This window comes from Myiozetetes cayanensis, unplaced genomic scaffold (assembly GCF_022539395.1).
Source record: "Myiozetetes cayanensis isolate MyiCay16 unplaced genomic scaffold, myiCay2020 scf5-8, whole genome shotgun sequence".
In the NCBI taxonomy this organism is placed as follows: domain Eukaryota; kingdom Metazoa; phylum Chordata; class Aves; order Passeriformes; family Tyrannidae; genus Myiozetetes; species Myiozetetes cayanensis.
Window position 1 is genome coordinate 63,630,552 of NW_026087742.1, and position 22,467 is coordinate 63,653,018.

Here is a 22,467-nt window from a genome sequence, read left to right on the forward strand (position 1 = left end):
ACTGAAGATTAATCACAAATCGTTTGAACAGAGACATCTCCTCTTGTGCCTGTAAAAGTCTAGGCTTGCCCATTGCCAATGCAAGTTCTGCTTGCAAGCCAGTGCATGCAAAAACGGTAAATTGCAAACAGGTTATTTACATGTGTATGCTGTTGTATACATTGGGGACCCCAGCAACCATTAAGCTTCTATGGGTGTCATATGTTTAGACAGTCATATTGGTTCATTTTTAGGAAAATGGCATGCTGAAAAGAATGTAAATGTGAATGACATTTTTGCAGTAATTCAGCAATGAATTTACTGTAACCAAAGGTACTTGCTGACTGAAAAATCATTGCAATGAGCTAAAGATATAAAATCTGGATACTGAGAATTATTGACTTTTTTTTTCCCTGGAGAATCATGTTCTTTCTGAAACTGCTTCAAACTGCAGCTTGACTTTTTTGATTACTATTATTTGTAAACATTTACCATATTGTTTAGATGATGATTCCTTTTCAGACTCTTTGCTTTTAATAAGATGGTATCTTTGGCTGTTTGGTTTTCCTTCTTTGTATAAACCTAGTGATATGCGATAAAATCCTGGCCCACTGAGGTCAAGATTTCACCCTTTTTACTGTTTTTTTGTTTTTGTTTTTGTTTTTTTGCCCTTGATGAAAAGTTATTCCCATAGGGGACAGACAAGAAGATAAAGTAAAATGCATGTGCTAGATATGGCCAAGCACCAGAAACAGTTTAGATTCCACAAACTGTTAGTGATAAAATTATTGAACATTGAACTAATTGAAATAATATTTATTAGTGATAAATTTATAAACATACAGATGCTGGAAAAAATCTGATATGATCCACAAGAAAATGAATTAGCTCTCACTATCTTTTTATATTAATGAGGTAATATCCTATGTATGGTACATAGCTAATTTCAGCTTCACCTTATACAATAATGTAGCTATATTTGTAAAATAAAATTATTTTTAAGCATAGAATTTCTTATATAATTCAAGAGCACATTGACAATGTCAGAAAGCTAGAAGAAAATGTCTTCTTGTATCAACAGAAAACTACAATTCTTCAGGACTGCTGAAATGTATCTTTTGAAAGAACTGATTTTATTTTGAAAGAACTGATTTAATTCTTTAAATATGTAAATGTTGAAAGAGAAAAGGGGAAAAAAAGTAAAAATGTGTTAATTCTGACCAAGAATCAATGCATATAGTTAAAATAATATGGCTTTGCATTTTTTTAAGTTTTCCACCCAACATCTCCAAATCAGGAGATGCCACTGAATCTTAGTCTCTAACACTTTCTCCTCAAAAAACCCCCAAACAACCAAAAAAAGAACCCCGAAACACCCTAACAAACCCCCCAAAACCAAAACCCAAACAATAAAACAGTCAGATCTTGTTTAAGTTAAATCTATAGTCTCTAGTCTACTGACCACTCAGTTGTAGGGCTCTACCTAATGTCCATACATGATCTGCTTTGCATTTCAAAGACCACATGGGTTACAGTGGTTTTAAGCTGATTATCAATATATGGATATATCTGGTGCCACCTGGTGACTACAGATGAGGCATGTGTTTTTAACAGCTCTGAATTGTCTTTGAACTCCTTCTGTTACCCAGTTTGTGAGTGAGGTTTTTGCACTATACATTAATACAACTCAGGAAAAGGTTATTTTTGTCACTTGCATTATATTCATTATATTTTCTATGCTTTTTTAGCTGTACCAGCTGCTAGAGCACATGTAAAAGAGAATAGCACAAATTAGTGTGAATTGAGAAGTTGAGGAAACTTGTCCAAGTACTTTTAAATTACCATTCTTCAACGCCATATGTCCTGAATTATCTGCCAAGTCACTTGTTGCTTACTCTGAGGGATAGCTGAATGCCAAATTAAAAGGGGGGAAAAAGTTGTTCCTTTACATTTAGTATCTGTAGAAAATGTTTTAATCTTGTTAAATTGCATGCAGTATCCACAGATGGGATAGGGGTTAGGCAGCATAAAAGATAAGTAGAATACCTTTGTAAATCGATAGTGTGCTCTACTGCTTAAGGAACCCAGGCATCGATCTCTAGCTGGGTGTTTGACTGTCTAGATATTCTTGTGTATTCAGGGAAGACTGAAGCAGAGGTGTAGCTGCCTTCTAACAATGTTGGAAAGGAAATAAGTGAAGCTGAAGTCTCAGTTTCTAAACTTGAATAGTTTAGCATTGTATTAATTGACAGACCAGATTTGGGGCTTGGAAATTGACTGCAATGTTTACAGGCATTGCTTGACTAGCAAAAGCACATGGCAGTGCTTTTATGCTTTCCTGTTCACTGTTAGATGTCGATCTTGTGACGCTTCTGGGTATTTTTAATGGGTGGACACCCTAGGGACAGCTTTCTGCAGAAGTCTAAAAAGAGTACTGTGCTAATGCTAGACTGCCATTTGCAAATATAAGGGAATTGCTAGAGGATGGAGAACTTTGGGACAGGGAGGGACGTGATCATTGTGACATGTCCCTGATTCACTTCTTCTGTGGTGTGACTGTCAATTAATGTGAAAATATTGCTGGGCACAGAATGGTGGTTATGGTGGTTGGACTCAATGATCTTAAGGTTGGACTTGACGATCCAGAGATCCTAAGATCGTCAAGAGGTCTTTTCCAACCTAAATGATTCTGTGATTCTGTTAAGGTGGAAGCTGACAGACTCCAGCCCCTGCAGCTTTGTTCTAATTCGTTTTGAACCAAAACATTAGTAACCACAAAGATAATTTGTGAGGTAAATCTACTTTGTAGCAGTCTGTGGATGCTTTGGATGCACAGATCGAATGTCACCCTCAAATTGCCTTTCCCAAAGGTGCTAGTGTCTTTACCATGTGCAGAGAAAAGGAGAAATTGCTGGCATAATCCTAGAAGTAGGAATCCACTTGCTGCAACTCTCATAGCCTTTTTGCCCTCCTGAGACATCCAGTAAAATCACATCATAAACTACTTTATGCAAAGATCCTTTCTTCTACTTATTGTGCCAGTCAAAGTCAAGCAAGGAAGCCAGGGCTCAGCTTGTCATTGTGTTGGCCTCTAAAAATGCAAGTCCATGGCATATACAGTTTTTTTGGTTGGGTTTCATGGATTTTCCTGGCAATATCTTAAAGGCCCAAGAAAGGCTAAGTTCAGTCCATTGTCTGAATATTTGGGAAAAAATATTGATTAGAAGAGAAAAACCCCAAACCTCTGAGACTTGAATATATAGACAGACATTTCTGAAGGACTGAAAGATGCATCATATGGGTATCAGAGACAGGATATAAGAGTCTGGCATGTGTTTAGGAATGGTAGAAGATCCTGATACCTTAAATATCATTTCAGTACCTTCATGACTTTTTACTGCCTTTTCAAGGCTAGGAGTTAAATGTTAGAAGCTAGAAGTTAAGATGATGACAGCACGGATTGTCAGTGCTACTTGATACAGTGGACCTAGAAATGTCCACCTACCCTAAAGGAACATACACTCACTTTGAAGAATCCTCTTCCATTATCCTGGATCTCCCCACAGCTCCTATGCTTTCTGCAAATCTGGTTAGACACCATTTGGATTGCACTCAGAACTATGGAATCAAGTCCATGATTTCACTACCAGGTTCTGCGACTTCCTCAGAAAAAGATAGGGATACTTACCATTTTCTCTTCAGACAGACTGTGAGCAACCCTTCTTCATCAGCATGTAAGGGTGGCTTTAGTAATCTCTCTGGTCATGGTAGACTTTAGGTCTGGTATGTTCTAGCCTTTATCTGTGAGGGAAAGAGCTAAATGGAAGGATATGAAAGTTTTGTGTAGGGGGTAACCACAACAAGCTGTGATAATGTACTTTTATGTTACAAGGAATGGCATCTGGAAGAGATGGGTGAGGTCATATGTAAAAAGATAGCATCTCTGATACCTTGCAAACCAGATGGAAATCCAGGAATGCTGTGGAAAGACAAGGGGAAATGGCTTTAAACTGAAGGAGAGTAGATTTAGATTAGATAATAGAAATAAATTCTTCACTAGGGGGGTGGTGAGGCACTGGCACAGGTTGCCCAGAGAAGTTGTGGATGCCCTATTGCTGGAACTGCACCAGGCTGGATTGGAAGGGGCCTGAGCAACCTTTTCTAATGGAAGGTTCCCTGCTCATGGCAGGTGGGTTGTAGCTAGCTGATCTTTTAGCTCCCTTTATTGATTCTATGATTCTATGAATCTAACACAGTCAACAAATTCTAAGAGTGCTGTATGCCACATCCACAATGCTCTCCAGGGACATTTTGTTGTTCACAGGGTGTAGGGTGACAGCATCTTCATCCAGGTAAACACCAGTCCATTGTTCCACATCTGGGTGTTGAAAGAGTAGCAGAAAGTAACGTGGTGGTCTGGCCAACACCCTGATATGGATAATGGGCAGACCAGTACCTGGGAGCTTGCTCTGGCATTATGTGCTATTCAGTGTGTTAGCAGCCATTGCAAACTCTTGGACAGGAAGAGTTAATCAGTTGGATCAGTAGGAAAGCTTGCTATCTTAGGACTTTTAGGGAGGTAGGGAGAGAAGGGGCATTATTTTGCTGTCACCGCCTAAAGTTATATTTTATAAATCTTGACGCATGTAGCTGATCGATAATTATTTGGAGTGTGGGAAGGTAGAAAAGAAGAGGAGGTGTTGACAATACAAGTTGTCTTTCACTTGAATCTACTGATGCAATTCTCATCAGCATAAACAATGATTGATCTTATGCCAAAATGTGTTTCAACATCTGATTTTTCTTTAACAGTGTTGCTATGTAGTTTTGGAGAGAATAAAAGGATGTGTGAGAGAACATCCAGGGTGAGGGGGATGGTCCTGTGTGAGGAAGAGTCAAGGATGTTGTACAGTATAGTTACTAGGGCACTGAAGCACGCTTCTACGTGGATATTCAGGCACTCACCTAAGTTATCTGGGAAGGGATACAGACAGCAAGGCTAGACAGTTTCGCAGGCAAAGTGCCTTCAGTCTGGCAGTATTCCCAGAAATAGATAAAAAGTCTAAAGGTGAAAAGTCAGGAAACAGCATGAAAGCAGGACAGAGCCCGAAGAATCATTTTCCATCCTGAAATGCTGGCAGCATGGATTCCGCACGTCTAACAGGGCTCCTATCAGGCCTGGCAGAGGCTCCTGTCTCCTTGCAAATTCCCCACATGTGATCACATCACCCTCTCTGTTCTTTTTGTGCCTCTTAGTATCTTTGGACTACTTGAAATTGCCCTTTGAGGAGTCCCAGTGTCCTGAGATGAAGCCAGTTCTGTTCTTTGGAGCTGCACTCATAGCTCAGCTTCAGTCTCAGTCAGGCTGCTCTTAATGTCTGCAGAGCTTTAGTCAGCTTTCACCCATTATTTTCCTTCCAAGCCTCATGGGATATCGTTTTCCCACCTCTGCATTGCCACACAACCCAATGGTATACATGGGAAAGCTGCTATGTCAGGGTTGTATTTCATCCTGGTTACAATGTAGGCCATCATGGAGAAGACCAGGGAATGTATATAGGTTGTAGGCAGGCCCAGCACACTTGCAGTGGACTTGAACTACAAAATATTGAATCTGGAGGGTTTTTTTAACGTTCTTTCAAATTTTCACCTAATTACTGAACTGGGAGTTATAGTGATAAATCAGGGGCAGAAAGAAAGACTTTATGACCACTGCATGATGACTTGTAGTTTTTGTATCTAAAACTTTCTCTGGTAACTTTGGAAAATACCAGTCTCAATGACTTATGTAATGCTTTTTGGCTGTTGAGATTAAAGCATCATTTTTGTTTTAAAAATGTCTCCCACAGAAGTTCATGAACTTTTTTCTGAATGCATTTTTCTGAATGTTCTGATTAATGACAGTCTAGCTAGTAATGAGTATGGAGGATGCAATGCAAAGATATTTTTTGGGGCATGAAGTATACATCCTTGAAGCAGAACGTGAGAGCAAAAAGCTGGTTCTTCCCACTCCTAGCTGCCTGAGTGGGTAGCTGAGTATTTTTTTCCCAGGTGCATCTGATAAGATATTATTTTCTGACAGGTTTTAACATATTGATAGACAGAGATGAATGGAAGAGGCTGTGTAGGATATATTTCAGTTTATATCTATAACAACCTATCTACATGTTCAGTCTTTCATATAACCATTTGGCCAGATGAAAAAAACATGTAGCCTGTAAGGACAGCTGTACCATAAAGGTGGAGATGACTAACTGTATATAAGATAGAGATATGGATTTATGAAAGTATTTTTCTTTAATTTTTGGAGAGATGCTGACTATTTTCAAGTTCAAAAAAAGCTGCATATAAATGTCATTATGTCTTGGCAATAAACCCAAACTGTCTGTGTTTATATGAATCAGAGGTAAGGTGGGTGGGTGAGTAGAAAAACCTGTGACAATTACTCAAGAAATACTCCAGAAACTGGTATCCTGGTGCCATCAAATAGAGCTACTAACAATTTCAATATTGAGATAGTCAATGTGCTCTACAATATGCACCCATCACCTTGTAACAAATGCTAAATCATAATATTCCAAAGTTGAAGCAGTAGCAAAAGACATGTCAAAATATGGGGAAACACGATAGTTTCTTGACCTGTACAAAATAATGAGCAATATTTATTTGCAACATAAAAAAATTCTGACTAGCAGGATCCTTACAGACTTCTATGTGGTGGTATGACTTTTACCAGCTGTAAATCTAGTCCTGTATTTTAGCAGTTTGCAGAAGTTCAGAAAATATTGATGATAACAGTTTTATTTTAAAGAGAACTGGTGAACCAAACTTCTGCCTAAACTTGAAGTGTTACAGATCTAGAAAGGTGAAGTGCTTTTCTGTCATTATCTGTTGGTTTTTTCACACTTTTTGTTTTAAGCTCATGCTAGAAATGAAAGTACTGAAAAATATTTTCAAAGAGCCATTCTAGAGTTCTTCCTTTCCTATGGGGAACTACCATGCTGAAATGCAGTTACCTTGAACTTGCTCGTGGAAATACTTCTTGTTGGAAGAGTAGAATTTGAAAGACTTTTTAACTGAGATTCAAATATGCAATCATGGCTTATAATCTATAAAATCTTTCCAAACCTACAGCCATGAGAAGACACTATGAAAATTTAAAAAACAGAAACACACCACTGTCAAGAAGCTTGCTAATATATGGCCCTGCACACACCACTCACAGAGCATCCCTTGTCAAATTGATGTGTGAGCAGTGAAATGTATGGAATCTGATTTCCACATAGCTATGTGCATCATGATTGAATTTCCCCTGTTTTTGATGTTATGAGTGTTCATCAAAGCTTTTGAAGAGCTTTTGAATTCTCTGGTGTATACTAAAATAGTTGTGCTCACACTCCAGAATTTTCTTCAGATCTTAATCATCTGTCTCTTTTGGAAAACTTGCAGGAATTTAGAATTTCTAATATTCCTTCCTGTTAACATCCAGCTGGAGCAGTCCAACAGATTCAGAAGTCACAGTGGGACTGACTGACAGAGTACGTTAATGTGATTACAGAGACTTTCTTGTCTTGGGAGACTACCAATTTAGCCTGTCAGTTTAGTAACTGTTTTCTGGATAGAGGATGTGTATCTCACATACTGTGCTGACAAAAGTATTTTAATTGTATTTTATGTCAGTGCCAGGATCCATATCTTCCACATCTTTGCCCCAGACTGGCAGGAGGCAAAATTAGTTCCCCTTTCAACTGAGCAACTAAAACACTACTGGGGGTTGGTAATAAAATATTATCTAAGCTTGCAGGCTTGTCACAATGTATGAGGCCTTCTGGAAAGAAAATAAAAAGGAAACCTGAAATATCTACCCTCAAAGCCTTACATTTATGTACTACCGAAATACAGCTGAATATTTGCAGAAAATGCAAAAACGTCTGACACCATTTTGTTTGCACCAACTAGTTTTATACATCTACTGTAAATACAAACAACCTGGTTGATAACATGAAATTTCTCTTTCCTGCTCAATTACTATGAAATTCTTCTGTATCTTCTGAAGATTTAGGAGATTTCTTTGTCCCTGCCATACTCTTTTGTATTCCCTTCTCTTCATATTTTTAAAATAGAGAAAACATCTTTCTTTAAGTGTTTTGCAAATTTGCTTGACTCCCACTTTGTTATTTGGGAGTATAACCATTTTAATTTTCTCAAACATGAAATTTACTCCACAGCCATGAAGATATTTCAAATTACTTTGCAATGCTAAATAGTTGCAATAAGTTGTAAAGAAGTTTAGCTAATTCCCACCCTCTTAGACACTTGTATCTCCTAAACAGTTTGTTGATACCAGTTTAGCTAATTCCCACCCTCTTAGACACTTGTATCTCCTAAACAGTTTGTTGATACCAAGGGAGGCCACCAATCTGTTATTGTTCTTTCTGCAAAAGCTCCTTTTCTAAAACAATCTTTCTCATTCCTTAGCCAATGGAATGCCTTTTCTTGTGCCTATATCCATGAAGCTCAGGGATAAACAAAGGATCCAGCTCAGATTTTAGGAACACTTCTTTTTCTGATGTTTCTCTCAAGACCTTCCTGTATAAGCAAGACAATTTCCTTCCACCTCTCCAGGTAAATATTGGAGCCATTTTGGGAGAAGAAGAAAAAACAGGTAAAAGCAAGAGCTTTTCCACACTTTTCTAATCAGACTAGAGATACAGGTTCTCAGGAAATGGAATATCCAATGGAATATCCAACTTCACTAAAATGATATTGTCTTTATGAACCATTCTCAGAGAAGTATCTTTGCATCCATTTAAAAAACATTCAGATGGGAAGGACCCCATTAGGTTTACTTGGAACATTCAAGAAGTTTCAGTATTGGCTTCATTCATCATGCAAACCTTGAGAGAGGTGTATATTAGCTTTATTATGATGTGAAATAAATAATTCAAGTTCTTCTTTAATCCTTTCCATAGGATTTCTTTCCTTTCTTAGATCTTATATTTTTCAAACCATTTTACATTTTTTTCTTTCACTGTCCCTGAATGAAAACAACAATGTTTGCTTGTCACTTCTCATTGTAAGCACTCAAGCAATGCCCAGAACTCTTATTGGAAACACTGTTCTACCTCGTTTCAAAAAGATACATGGTGAGAAAGTGAGTGTAATTTTCAGATCTGAAACCAAATTTTAAATATCCTGACACTCTTTTATTGAGTGTCTACTTTTAGCAGTTTTCCACCCTTGCTTAAGATACTGACATTGACTGATGGAACAGCATATCCATCCACTAATAATGCTCATAGGAAAACATAAATTGAAAATGACCACTTTTGTGTACAGACTGTGTTTTGGATCAGTTCTCAGGGATAGAGGGAGGAGAAGAAAGAAAAAATAAGAGAAATAAAGTGCTGAAGCCCTTTGACATCTGTCTCAGAAATGCATGTCCTAAATCTATCAAATCCAATATCTTTTCCTCTGCTTCTATATGGAAACTGTTTTCAATTCATTTTGCAGCATTTCCTTTCCATTCTCTATTCTACTTTTTCAAATTAAAGAAATCTATACTTTTTTACACCAGGGAGGATCCTGAAGAAAATAGTCAAACATTCTGATTGTAAGCATATAGAAGAAAATACAGATATGAATAGTAGTCTGCCAGGATTTGCAAGAACAAATCCTGTCATAACAATATAATTATCATTCATCACCAGACAGCAAGCTCTGTATGTTGGGGAAAAGAGTACATATCATATAGTTTTGGTTTTGTAAGATTTCATATACTGTCACTCAAAATACAGCCTAAGAAAACCATACTCAGAGTAGTTGCTGGTAGTACTTGGTGAAATAGGATGAATGAATCCAACATAGTGATAAAATTAGCAATTCTGCAGGGGTCTATACCAGTAAGTACATTAATTCATGACATTTTAGATGAAAAAGAGTGTATGTTAATTCTGTAGATAACACAAAGCTCGGGGAGATGACAAGGCTGTTGCAGGACACAATTAGAATTCAGGATGATTTTGGCAAACAAAAAATTGCTACTGTAAAAAATAAAACAGTTCAGTGATAAAAAATGCAAGGTTCTAAGTAGAGCAGAAATAATCAACCAAGTGTTTATGGGAATTGAAAATTATTAAGATAACAGCTCTGCAAAGGGTATTAAAATAAGACTAACATAAAGCCAGACAATACCATATTGCTGTGCAAAAGTTAATACCACATCTGATCACATCAGAATGAGCACAGATCGTAGTATCGTAGAATCATAGAATGACCTGGCTTGCAAGGAACCTTAAAGATCACCTAGTTCGAACTCCCATAAGGAAAGTGTGAAGGAATGAGTACTTAAAAAACTGAAACTATTATAAAGAAATAAAATATTTTCTGTATCCACATTTTACAGAACAAGTATTTATGGGCTTAAACTGCACAAAGTTGAAACAAATGTTGGAAACATTGCCTGGAAATGGTACAACATATTCATCTACCACTGCAGGGCTTTAAGAAAAGATTGGAGAAGTTATCTTTCTTAATATGTTACATTAATGCTTTTTGTGCAATGTGACTGTCACAGAGACTGGAAGTGATCAGTCCATGCTGTGACTATTGTGACACACAAATTACTTCAGCTATAATAAGATGAGCATGAAAATGCATTAGAAAACTATAGGCTCATGTCTTAGAGTAGGTTAAGAGTAACCAAATAAGAAAATCCAAAAACAACCACCAAGGTTTTTAAAATTCAGCTTGTACTTGAAAAAGATGGAATGACAATAACTGAAACTTGTAAATTTAACTTTTCAAAATTCAAACAAACAAAAAAGAATTTAAATGTGACAGGGATTTTGTATGAGCAATGGCAACATCTCTGTTCCTAGTAATGTCCCAGCAAAGCTGAAAGTAAATTTTCAGCAAAGTAAATGAGGATGATATCACATAAAACACCGCTCTAACCAGTTATCCTTTGCTAACAGTAATGCATATTAGCACCAAATGAGAACACTTAGGTGTGATCATTGAAAATACATTGTCACATATGTGATATACATTGAGAAAGGCTTACAAGGAGTCAAAAATGGCAGCTTCCCTCATTACCAATAGGAGATATATTAAAAGTAATCTTCTAAAGGTAACACGCTCAGCTTTAACTCTACATACCTTCTTCTCACAAACCCTGGAAAACTGGCCAGAATGATGAGTCCAGTCCTTTTGAAAAATACCTGTCTCCAATCCCAGCATTACAGGTTAGGAGACATGAGCCATGGTTAGCTGTGGGTCAGTGTTGGCATGAGATAGCACAGCTGTCAAGCTTTGAGTTGGTTAGCATATGATTATGTCTGACAAATAAATTCTGTTGAGCTCCGTGCTAAGGGAAGTGTTTACCTTGCCCAAATTCATCTATATAAAAGTAGGTATATGTCTTGGGTTCCTTATCAAACTTTCTTTCTGCTAGATACCTTTCTCGGCTGACATGAAATATAATCTTTGCATAAGGACATTTTAGGGACATTTTATAAAATTAATAATTAGAATTTTCATAATCATATTGTATAACCACAGTAATCTCCAAAATGTGTTCAGGGATTGGTCCTTATTGTTGGATTCTGGGCAAATTTTTAAATAAAGAAACATTTCCAAAAAAATAAAAAAAATCAGAATATTTTGTTCGAAAACATCCACATGAAAATATCTGCTTCTTTAATTGTTGGTTTGTTGATGGGGTTTTTTTGGTTTTTTTGTTTTTTTTACTATATCTACTTTGCATGAATTCGTAATTGGAATTACATTAGGCTCCAGAGAAAAGAAATCTGGAAGTCAAGCATTAAAGATCTTGACAGCATTGATGTGAAATGTGGGCATGAAAATGTTAAAGGACACAATTTGTAATTATCTTATGAATCTTATGAAAATGTGCATTCATAAGAAGTAACAATATTACTAAAAAATTTACATTTAGTCCTCAGATTGTTGATAGTCATCTTACAGTGCCTAAGACACATGGTTACATCTGTTTCCTGCATCTGTTTCATGTCTGTTTTCTATATCTATTTTGTGGATACATCTGTTTCCTATGAAAAAAAAAATAGACTTGGAGGCAGACTATTATAAAATAAAAGATAATACTTCAGTACCACGTTCAGAGTGTGGTACTTACTTTTAGGAAATGTAATGAGTTCAAGGACAATGAACAAATTGAACCCTTTCCAGAGAGGGCAGGGAAGTTGCCTATGGGAAGCAGAAGACAACAGTATAAAAGATGGCTGTTGCATGGTTACTGTCACACACACTGGTCTGAAATGATGCTGTCCCTGAGCTCAGTTTGGCGACTTCCATCCACTTGTCTGCCTTACACTCTTGATGGCCTCACAGCACTCCAACTGTGCAATGCACAGCGAGAAGGAAATGTTTGGCCAAAGGACTTGGGCCAAATCTGGGGCCACCATTGCAGACCTGCAGTTTATGCATTCTTGTGAGGATAATTTCAACATGACTTTCAGAATTGGCTGTTTAGAGACCCCTCCAGTGCTGTGACAACTGAATTCAAGTTTTCTTGACATTGTATCTTCAAGTGATTCAATTTAGTTGTATATTTACCAGTGACTTAGTGCATGTGAAAGGTGTTGGCGTAGGAGGAATTTTTGAACCCATCCTGGTGGAACTAATCAGCTGATACATTAAGTATACAATAATAGCAAACCAAAGAGCAGAACTCAACAAACCAGAATGTAAATCATGAAACTGTATATGCATAGGCACAACTTGTGTGCTGTGGACTATACTGAAAGGTAGAGTTAAGAATTTGGAAAGTGTTTGGTTGATGACAGCTGTAGAGCAATAGTACTGAAGCAACTGAGACCTTTATAATCTTAATTTCCTTATATAATGTGGTACTGCATGAGATTATGTGTATTCACCTAATGTCATATGTTCTTTTTTTCCTTCGCTTTAGGTTTTTCCTTCGATCAGGCTGTCATGATTGACATGACTCAGAAATTTATTCCCCTAACTACTTGAAGCCATTGCAGGATTTGCTTTCTTTTATAAACAAAAGGCAAATAATTGTAAATAAATAACAGAGACAGGAAGCAGGCAAGCTGTTTGCCCAAGGAAATAGATCAACATAGATTCTGAGCTCTTGCACTTAATCAGTAGAAAATGGGCACTGCAGTTTTAGGTCTCTGTTGAGATATTCCATCAATGAGCCATTATGAGATATCTAGATGGAGAAAAAGACGCAGCTGGGATTCACGTTCCTCCTTTTACAAACTAACTTTTAAATTTTTCTGTTTCCTGGATGTCTAAGAGATCATCAGCTGTCCTTCTGTCCTTCCCTACTTCAATGTCATGGGGACAGGAAAATGTCTCAGACCTAACTGGCATTAATTTAACTTGGATTTCTCTTCCAGTCATGGAAAAGGAGCTTCTCTTCACACAGACTATACAGGCAACATAAACACGTATTGAAGAGGACTGTTCCACTTGGTATTTAAAAGGATTGTTAGATATCCAAGTCAGACTGACTCATTCCCACTTACAGTGAGTGCAGGTAAAACAAGTGCAACAGAAAACTCTAGTGTCCTTGAGCACTGAAGTGTAGAGACTTTGAGCCATGCTTTCTTATTTTTCTATTTTGTTTTCTTTTTACCTACTCATCACCATAAGATTCACTTAACAAGTATACACAGTCACCAAAGTAGTTTGCTCAGACCTATAAATGGAGTTGAAGTAGCAAATTTTCAACAAAATGTAAGGAGGCAAGAATTGACCTGGCCAAGTTTACGCAGCCTCACACTTAGCACACTAACTCCAAAATTTACAATATAGTTGCACCAGTGCTGAGCCTTGGGAAGTTACAGTAACAGTCAATGACTGTAAGACCCAGTAGCTTCCCATCCTCCAAGATTTAAGGAAGATTCATATGTTTTCTGTGAGTGTTCTGTCAAAGCTTCAGATTGCATGGCTAATATCAGTGTGTGTTGGTTATTTGTTTTGGCTTCTTTAATGCCAGTACTTTCAAAGTAAAATTCATTATAAGTCTGATGACTTAAGAGCAAGTACTCTGGGTCAGCAATTAACTGCTGAGATATTCTGAGTGCCATAGAGCACTCAGAACTTCAAAGACAAGTACTTCATTTTGACGCAGATGAGGGAATAATTTGACCTTACTGCTTAGACATTCTATCTTTGGTTTAAATTAGTAGAAGATCTTAAAATAGGAGGTAAAGGGTCAGGGGTTAAAATAATGATGTAATTAAAATTGAAGTCTTAGGGTTTGCCCTTTAAGTTTAAATGTTTTGGTAAGTTAAGGCTGAAATGATTTAATACACAGTTCTATATTTGGGTTAATTTGAGTATGAATTCCAAAATGTGTGCATTAGCCTTGATATCTGAGTTAGATTAAGATGAAAGGTTTTCATAAGCTCTGAGAAAAGCAGCTTTTGAGTTAATGGACCCTATGTGTAAGTCAATCATTGTAATGTCATGTTGTTTGAAGCTGTGTCTTAATTTTTCAGAGCTTGCAGCTGATGATATGTTTAAGATAGCCTTCAGTTCTGGCAGGGCTTTAAGCAAATGTTTGTTTAGTACAGTCAGAAAGTACAAAGCTAGTGACATGCAAAGTGACAGAGTAATACTCTGAGCAGTCAGTGAGTTTGAAGTTAAAGCTTTCTGTCCTTGGGTTTTCTGCCCTTGCAGCTGTTTTCTTTGCTCCCTGGTACCCTGAACCTGAGGCCATGAGGAAGTCTCACTGGCTGTGGCAGACACTGTCAGAACACAACACATGCCTCTCTATAAACCTTTTTCAGATCTATGATGGCTTAAAATCTCCTCTCTACTAATGCAGAGTTTGAACCTCTTCTGCCATTTTAATCTCTTTCTAGCTTCAATAGCATTGGTCGCAGTTGCAATTTAGAGAGCAGGAAAAGCAGCAGGAATAACTAGTGAGGATTGGGATTGGAACTGGGTCTCATTTTCCCCACTGACTCCAAAGGCAGGTGAGAAAACAGACATGAATTTCAAGCCCCAGTCCACACTGGACAGAAATAATGAAGCAATCTGGGCACGTGGGCATCCTCATGTGGGCTCTGTGCACTCTTCAGCCTGGAGGTGACAGATAATGCAGAGGTGCCCTGGAAGAGACCTGACAGAGCAGTGTGGACAGAGCCAGAATCCTCTGAGAAGACATATTCCCAGGTTGTGTTTTTTGCCCTGACCCGAGCTGAGACCAGGAACAGTGCATAGACCTTCTGCTTGTTTTTGTACCTCCATGTCTCCCCCATCCACACTTACCTTCAGTATATTCTCAACTGGGTTCCTTATCTCTTGTGTAATATTAAACCCAAGTTTCTCTGTATATCTGCACACACAACACTATTTTGTTTGTAAGGGTGAGTGAGCTAGCTCAGTCATCCTACAGTCCTCTGCTGAAACAGACTGTGTGCCAGCCTGATCCAGTGCCAAGCCAAGCGTGCATGTCTGAGTGCATGGGAAGGCATAGAAGGGATTTCTGCCTGTTGACTCCACATACCTTCTCACAATCTGGCACGGCTACTCGAGGTCAGCAGTACACTGTGGACAGGCAGGGATTGCTTCCCTAGAGATTTGTGGTTTGCCAGATCTCCAGTCTTGACTCTCCATCCCGTTTTACCACTCCCATATAAGGGCCCACCTCCCAGAGTAATTCTCTCATTCCGCTACTTAGTGCTTCAGGCCCCTGTTTGACAGCCACGAACATGGGAGATCTTAGATATGGACACTGTCCCACTGAATAACTGTGAACTGTTTTACATGCAGAATAGCTAAAAAAAGTACAAAATAGTGTCTTCATTAGAAAGGGTGTTGTGGAGGAGATCAAGGATCTACAGATTTTATTTATATATTTATTTATTTATTTTCTATCCAGTGGCTTCCATTTATGTTAAGCTTAATTGAGTTTCTCTCAGAATCTGTGCATTTCATTTTCTCTTCTTTCCTTCCCAAGGCTCTAAACAGCTCATTTCAACTCATGCTGTTCTCACATACTTGACCTTTTCCCTATTCACTATTCTTCTGTGTATTTGTGGGTTTTTCTACCTTATAACATGGTCATGGTGCTGTCATGAGACTTACATCAAACATTTTTTCCTCCCTGCAGTGGCCATCTATTTCCCTAGCCTTCAGATACCTTTGAGTCAAATGATTTCCTTTTTCTTTCCTCCTAAAAGAGCATCAGTCAGAGCACCTCTCACATGTGGATTGAGTTTGTACTTGGTTATTGAGCTGGGGACCAAAGGAAGTCTGTGACTGATGATGTTAATGCCATTTTTTTAATTGGCATTGGCTAATTACACCTATGTGTTTAACCTTACTAGTCTAATGAATTGTCTTGACCTGGGAATGACTTCAGAGCCTGGTAGTGTAAAATAAAGAAGCAAGCTTAAAATGAAAGTCTTCTGAAATTCAGTCTTCTGAAAATACAGAAATGCACATCAAAAGAGGCTTTAAAAATGATCTTTTAGAACTCTTTTCTACTAACTCTCCTTTTTCTACCAACTTTGTCTATAAACAGAATATGTTTCTTTGTGCATGTGAGTGTAGAACTGAGCCTTAAAATGTTAAGGTCTTTGCAGCAGGCACATGTTTCTCTCTCTACACAGCTTTATTTTCAACATTCTCTTTAAGAAAATATGTATTTTCTTTCTGATTTACTTGCCTATTTTATTTTATAACTCTAAATTTTCTGTGTCCTGTTCACTGCCTCCTTCAGATATAATAACTATTACTCCCCCATGATTTTTTCTTCCCTATAAAACTGAGACGAACCATTGAGAGATGAGAAAGCATTTCCATCTTTCTGACTTCAAGGGACCTGACAGGAGCATTCGTGTATGACTCTTCCTTGTTTATCTAATAATTTGATCTGAAGAATGGTTGCCCATGGATTGTTTACATACAAAAAGATTCTATGAAAAAGCACACCCTGTTTAAAGTAATTTATTAACTGGAAAGAGGCTATCTTAGCTAATTGAATTGTTATGTTTAAAGTGTTTCCATCAACTCTGGCCAGTAGCAAAGATCCATCAGTTGGTGTATTACCTGGTAAACAATTTGTAGCTTAATTTTCTATATCTCTTATTCAGTGAAGAGGCCTTTAAGGGGTTTTGCCTTTTTTCACAGGTGCCACCAGTGCTTCTGGACAAGCAGTTTTCAGAATTTACGCCAGATATCACACCTATTATTCTGGCTGCCCACACCAACAATTACGAAATCATAAAGCTACTTGTGCAGAAAGGGGTGTCTGTGCCCAGGCCACACGAGGTCCGCTGTAACTGTGTTGAATGTGTCTCAAGTTCAGATGTGGACAGCCTCCGCCACTCTCGGTCCAGACTCAATATCTACAAGGCTCTGGCGAGCCCATCGTTGATTGCTTTGTCCAGTGAGGATCCTTTCCTTACCGCTTTTCAACTGAGCTGGGAGCTGCAGGAACTGAGTAAAGTCGAAAATGAATTTAAGTCAGAGTATGAGGAACTGTCGCGGCAGTGCAAGCAATTTGCAAAAGATCTCCTGGATCAGACACGGAGTTCCAGGGAATTGGAAATTATTCTTAATTACAGAGATGATAATAGCTTGATAGAAGAACAAAGTGGTAATGACCTTGCAAGATTGAAACTGGCAATTAAATACCGTCAAAAAGAGGTGAGTGTGCTGGAGAATATTTAAGCATGTTCACTAGTAGTAATGTGATAGATAAAAGCTTAAAACACATCCTTTTAACTGAGACAAATTTCTGTTTATCTTTTTGTTTGTTTGTTTGTTTGTTCTACCAGATTTCTGCTTTTTGTATGGTTTTAATTAGATGAATTTGAGCAGTTGTTACAGTTTGATAGTATCAGAATTTGAAATGTTCTCTTATAGGACAGGTTCTGTGAAACTTCTTTTTATTTTACACCTGAATAGACATAGTCTCCACTAGTTGTGCTCCGAAGTGCTTTTCAGTAATAGGATAAGAAATATCGAATTAACTTTCGAATTAACTTAACCTGTGTCTGACAGAAAAAGGAGGCTATGTGCTTAAACACATACTACAGCTACCTCTATAGAGAAGTTTTCTCAAAAAATAGCTGCTATAAATAGATATTGAAACAGAAGATAAGTAGCAATGTATGACTTCCAAAAATGTCGACATTGAAATTCTCTTTCATTAAAAATCCAAAGTGGATTAAAATTACCTGGGTATTGGTTTCCATGACAGTTGAAAATTCCTAAGTTTGCTTCACTGATATATAGTCAGAATTGTAATCAGAGGATGTCTGCATATCTTTTAGAAAGTACTGAAGTTCTTTGTGCACGCAAAAGCAAAAGAGGCAAATTCATGTCAGAATGTGTTGTATGATCTTATTTGGAACCTGTACATACGAAGTCAGCTGAACTGTGGAAGTCTATAGGCAAGACAAATGCTGTTAGTAATTAAGTAGTACTTGTTCATACAAATTATGGCAAATGCTTAAGAAACTTCTGTGTTATATTGAGGTAGTCTGTTTATCACTGCTAAATCTCTATTCTACAAAATATAATAGTAAATGTGTTAATATATTAAGTATGTTAGAAAGGTTTGCAGAAATAATAATTAAATGTGCAATGATTCTTTTGTCCATTTGAAATACAGTTTAGTAATCCTAAGAAGCTACCATTAAGGTAAGGACCTACTGAAGTTCTGATGGAAAAATTCTCAACTGCTATCTGACATCATAAGTCTTCTAATAAGCATTTTTTCCTTCAGGAAACGCATAATTTTATGTTTTATAGTATAATGTTTTAGGCAACATATTCACTGCCTTCATAAATTATTTTCAGATGATATTTTACCAGACTTACCACCTGCTGTTTCTGTTTCTTGAAATGCCAATGCCAGTCTTGTCTTACAGTCATTTAAGAAATTGAGGCCTGGACTTCTGTTTTCCCAAGGATTCATGCATTGAAATAAAATTCTGACCTCTCATTGTTTGTTCTTTTTTTTTTTTTGTCTTTTAAATCTTAACACAGATCTTGAATTTTCTTAATTTGAGATAGAGCCAGTGATAAACATATGTAGGATTCTTCATAACAGCAAATATTAAAACAATACTGATTTTGTGAAACAATTTCAAATCTCTGAATCTATTATATTTTACACACATTTTTAATTTCTATAAAATTATCTATCCATACCACTTGAGTCTTGATGAAGTAGAATCAAGTTTTATTAGATTTTTTTGCTGTGTTCTTACATGTGTTCCATATTGGATGATGGAACAAACAGTAGCCGCTTTAACTATTCAGTCATTTTATTTCTGATTATTACAACAATATTTTGGTAGGTGCAGCTCTAAGATCAAGAAACCTACCTCAGGCATAACAATTGCTTGGATTCTGGCTGTCCTGATACAGATCATGAAGAAAATACATCAGATGGGTCTTTCTATTTCTTGTGTTAAGGATGTTACAACTAATGCTGAATACAGCAGCCTCCAGGGGCTGGAGGTTCTTTCAGCTCAGGCACTAGAACCCAGCCATGAGCTCTTGATAGTATAACATTTTAGGCAATATATTCACTGCTTTTGAAGATTATTATCAGATGGTACTGTTCCAGACTTAACCACTACAATTTCTATTTCTTAAAATGCCCCCCCAGCAAAACAGGAAAACAGATAATAATGCATTGTCTTCCTTTCTTATCTTACCACCTGTTCCTAACATCTCAGCCGTTATTCATGTTATTACCGAAGGACATTGTAAAACCATATTGGGGCTGAGTTCAGAGTTCCATGAGTAAGAAATCATGTCTGGTTGTCCAGAATATCTAGTTGTAAGTCCAAAAATGGCATCTGAAAGTGACAAAATAGTGATGAATGTGGAACAAATAAAATTAGATCATGTGTCCTTTTATATTGTTTTAATGATTAAGAGCTCAGGAGTTAAGGATTACTTTTTTTCCTTTCAAGTTGAAATTAACACCAAAAATTATTAGAAGTAATTCTTTTGGCCATTTTAAGCAAGTGGATATGAAACATACTGAAGTAAGCCTTGTAAAGGAATGGAGTGGGCTTTGCCCCTGAAGTGGACCTTCAACAGACCAAAAACTTTATGTCAATTGGATTTGAGGTTCTCTGCAGTAAAATTTGCTCATCTCCGCATTTCCATTCCTTTCTCACTTGACATAATGTTGTGATTCTTGCTCATATACTGGCAAAAGGCATCTCGGTTGAATCAATTCTTAGTCCATGGAGTCATGTCAGAGGTAACCTACTGTGTATCATCAAGAAAGAAGATTCCCTGATAAAACCATCTATCTTCTTTCATTAATAACTGATGATATTGAAAGAGATTTATACTTTCAAATTTACACTGTTTATTAATGTCTGGTAAGACACTGGATGACATCTGTTCACAGTTACGTCGCAGAACCAGAGAGTATCTGCCAGGACGTATGTTTTGTGTGCTCGCCCACAATTTCTTTGGGGCAGTCTTTCTTTGGGGTAAATTTTCTTTCGGTCCTTTCATTAGACAGGACATCCAAGGTACCTTTTTTTTTCTGTTCATTTTGCACCAGTGATGCTGTTTGATTTTAAGCACAGACACGTGGCTGATGCTTATGGTACCTGTTTCTGACACTGTTGCCTGGTCTACAACCAGGAGCAGAGAAGGGAGATTCTCTGAAGTCACGCAGCCACCCGGCATTGGGCACGAATATTTTGTTGTCCAATTACCTGCTGTATAATATTATCTCAGCTAAGGGAGAGCTTGGTTTTATAAAGGCTGTCACAATTTCATTGCACTGGATTCTGTTGATTCTATTCATTCTAAGCACATAATGAACAATGAGAAATAAGTTTCCCATTTTTCTGAATCAAATAAAAATCTGATTTAATCTGATTTAACTGCAGCTTCACTCAAGGATGTAGAAAGGAACTCCCCAGTTCTGTGTATGATTCACAAGCAAATCTGAGCTCAAGTAAATTGCAAACCTGTGGTGCAAAAATGCAATTAAGTAGCAGAGAATAGTAGTAGTCTTTAATGATTAGAAGATAGTTATCTTTGCCACTCATTGTGAACTGCATGTTCTCTCTCCTGTACTGAGAGTTTTTAATAGAGAAATCACAACAAATCCCAGTGTCTCTCACTCTTCAGTTAGCTTTGTTTTAGCTTTGGTTCTGTTTAGGTGTTAAGCATATAACCACAAAAACGTGAAAAAGTGCTTACTACAGTGCTTAAAATTTTCCTTTATACATGAAATAAAGAAGAGGGGAGATAAACAGACTGAATCAATATCCTCTAGTTTCTCAGTAAGTTTAATTAGTGGAATTTAAATACTTATACTAGTAATTTATACCTCTGTTTCATTTCAGCTCATACTAACTGTCCCATGACATTTAAACTATAACTGTATAAACTCAAACATAGTAACAGGATGAGGTTATAATTATTGGCAGTACTGTCTCATTGTGCTTCATGATTAGATATTTTGAGATCAACACAGAGGAAATATGAAATTTAAAGTATGTAATTATTAACCTTTTCTCTTTCACTTTTCAAAAGAATAAATGCTATCTAGTTTGGTTTGGTTTTATTTTTTTCTTTCCTTTATTATTTCTGTTCTTAGTTTATGGTTATCATCTTTCCCTTCCTCACCAAATACAAGATTATTGGTAAATTTGGAATACTTTATATTATCTGTATGTAAACCTGATGTAAACAGGTTAAATTCTCCAGATTTCAGTTTAACACTCTGGAAACAGTTTAAAAGCTTTTTTCTGCTTTTATCTTAAAAAACCCAAAGTAAATGAATAGTTTATCTAGCCTCCATGCAGTGTTATGTATCATGTTGAAATGTATCTAAAGAAGGAAGGACCAAATTTTCTAAAATTCTGGAAGAGTATTTTTTTTCTGGTCATGAATTACTTTTTAAAAGCTTTGATTTAAAACATAGAACTATTTCCAAGTTTTCATTTCTCCCAATGTTTACCAAACATGCAGCTGCTTAACTACTAGAACTCCCTCAAATACCCCTAGATGATCTTCTAGCAGCTTCCCTCCTAGGGTCAGGCCCTGTTTTACTGAGTTGCCAGCAGCTGCAGACCCTGGACTGACAGAGGGGCAGAGTTAAAGAGGGAGTGGGTTTAACAATTTTACACATTTAAAAACATTTAGATTTAACAAGACTACAGGCTTTATTAGAAAGAATTTCAGGGAAAATATTTTTGGGAAATCAGTTCAGACTAGATTAAATATTAAATGCAAAATATGATAATTAGTTTTCATAGCTCAGTCTTGTTTTCTAGGAAAATTATGCTACAGGATTAAAAAAAAATTGTTTGTTTTTGATAATAACAAACCATCTGTTTGCTTTTACTCAAAAGAGAACTTTTTAAAATGCAATCGTCAGTTCTTTCTAGTTTTCTATGCAAAATACAGACTGCGAAATGGAAATGTTTTACATAATTTCAAAAATTCAGTGAACTTTTCAATGAA

General features: G+C 36.9%; 1 protein-coding gene across 1 annotated transcript in view; it reads left to right on the top strand.

Moving 5' to 3' along the window:
• The window catches only part of TRPC4 (transient receptor potential cation channel subfamily C member 4), a 134,823-nt gene that overhangs the window by 53,196 nt on the left and 59,160 nt on the right, over positions 1-22,467 (top strand). Inside the window, exon 3 of the mRNA XM_050331615.1 lies at positions 17,137-17,655. Within this exon, the coding sequence (XP_050187572.1) occupies positions 17,137-17,655 (519 nt within the window). The remainder of the gene's footprint in view (positions 1-17,136; positions 17,656-22,467) is intronic.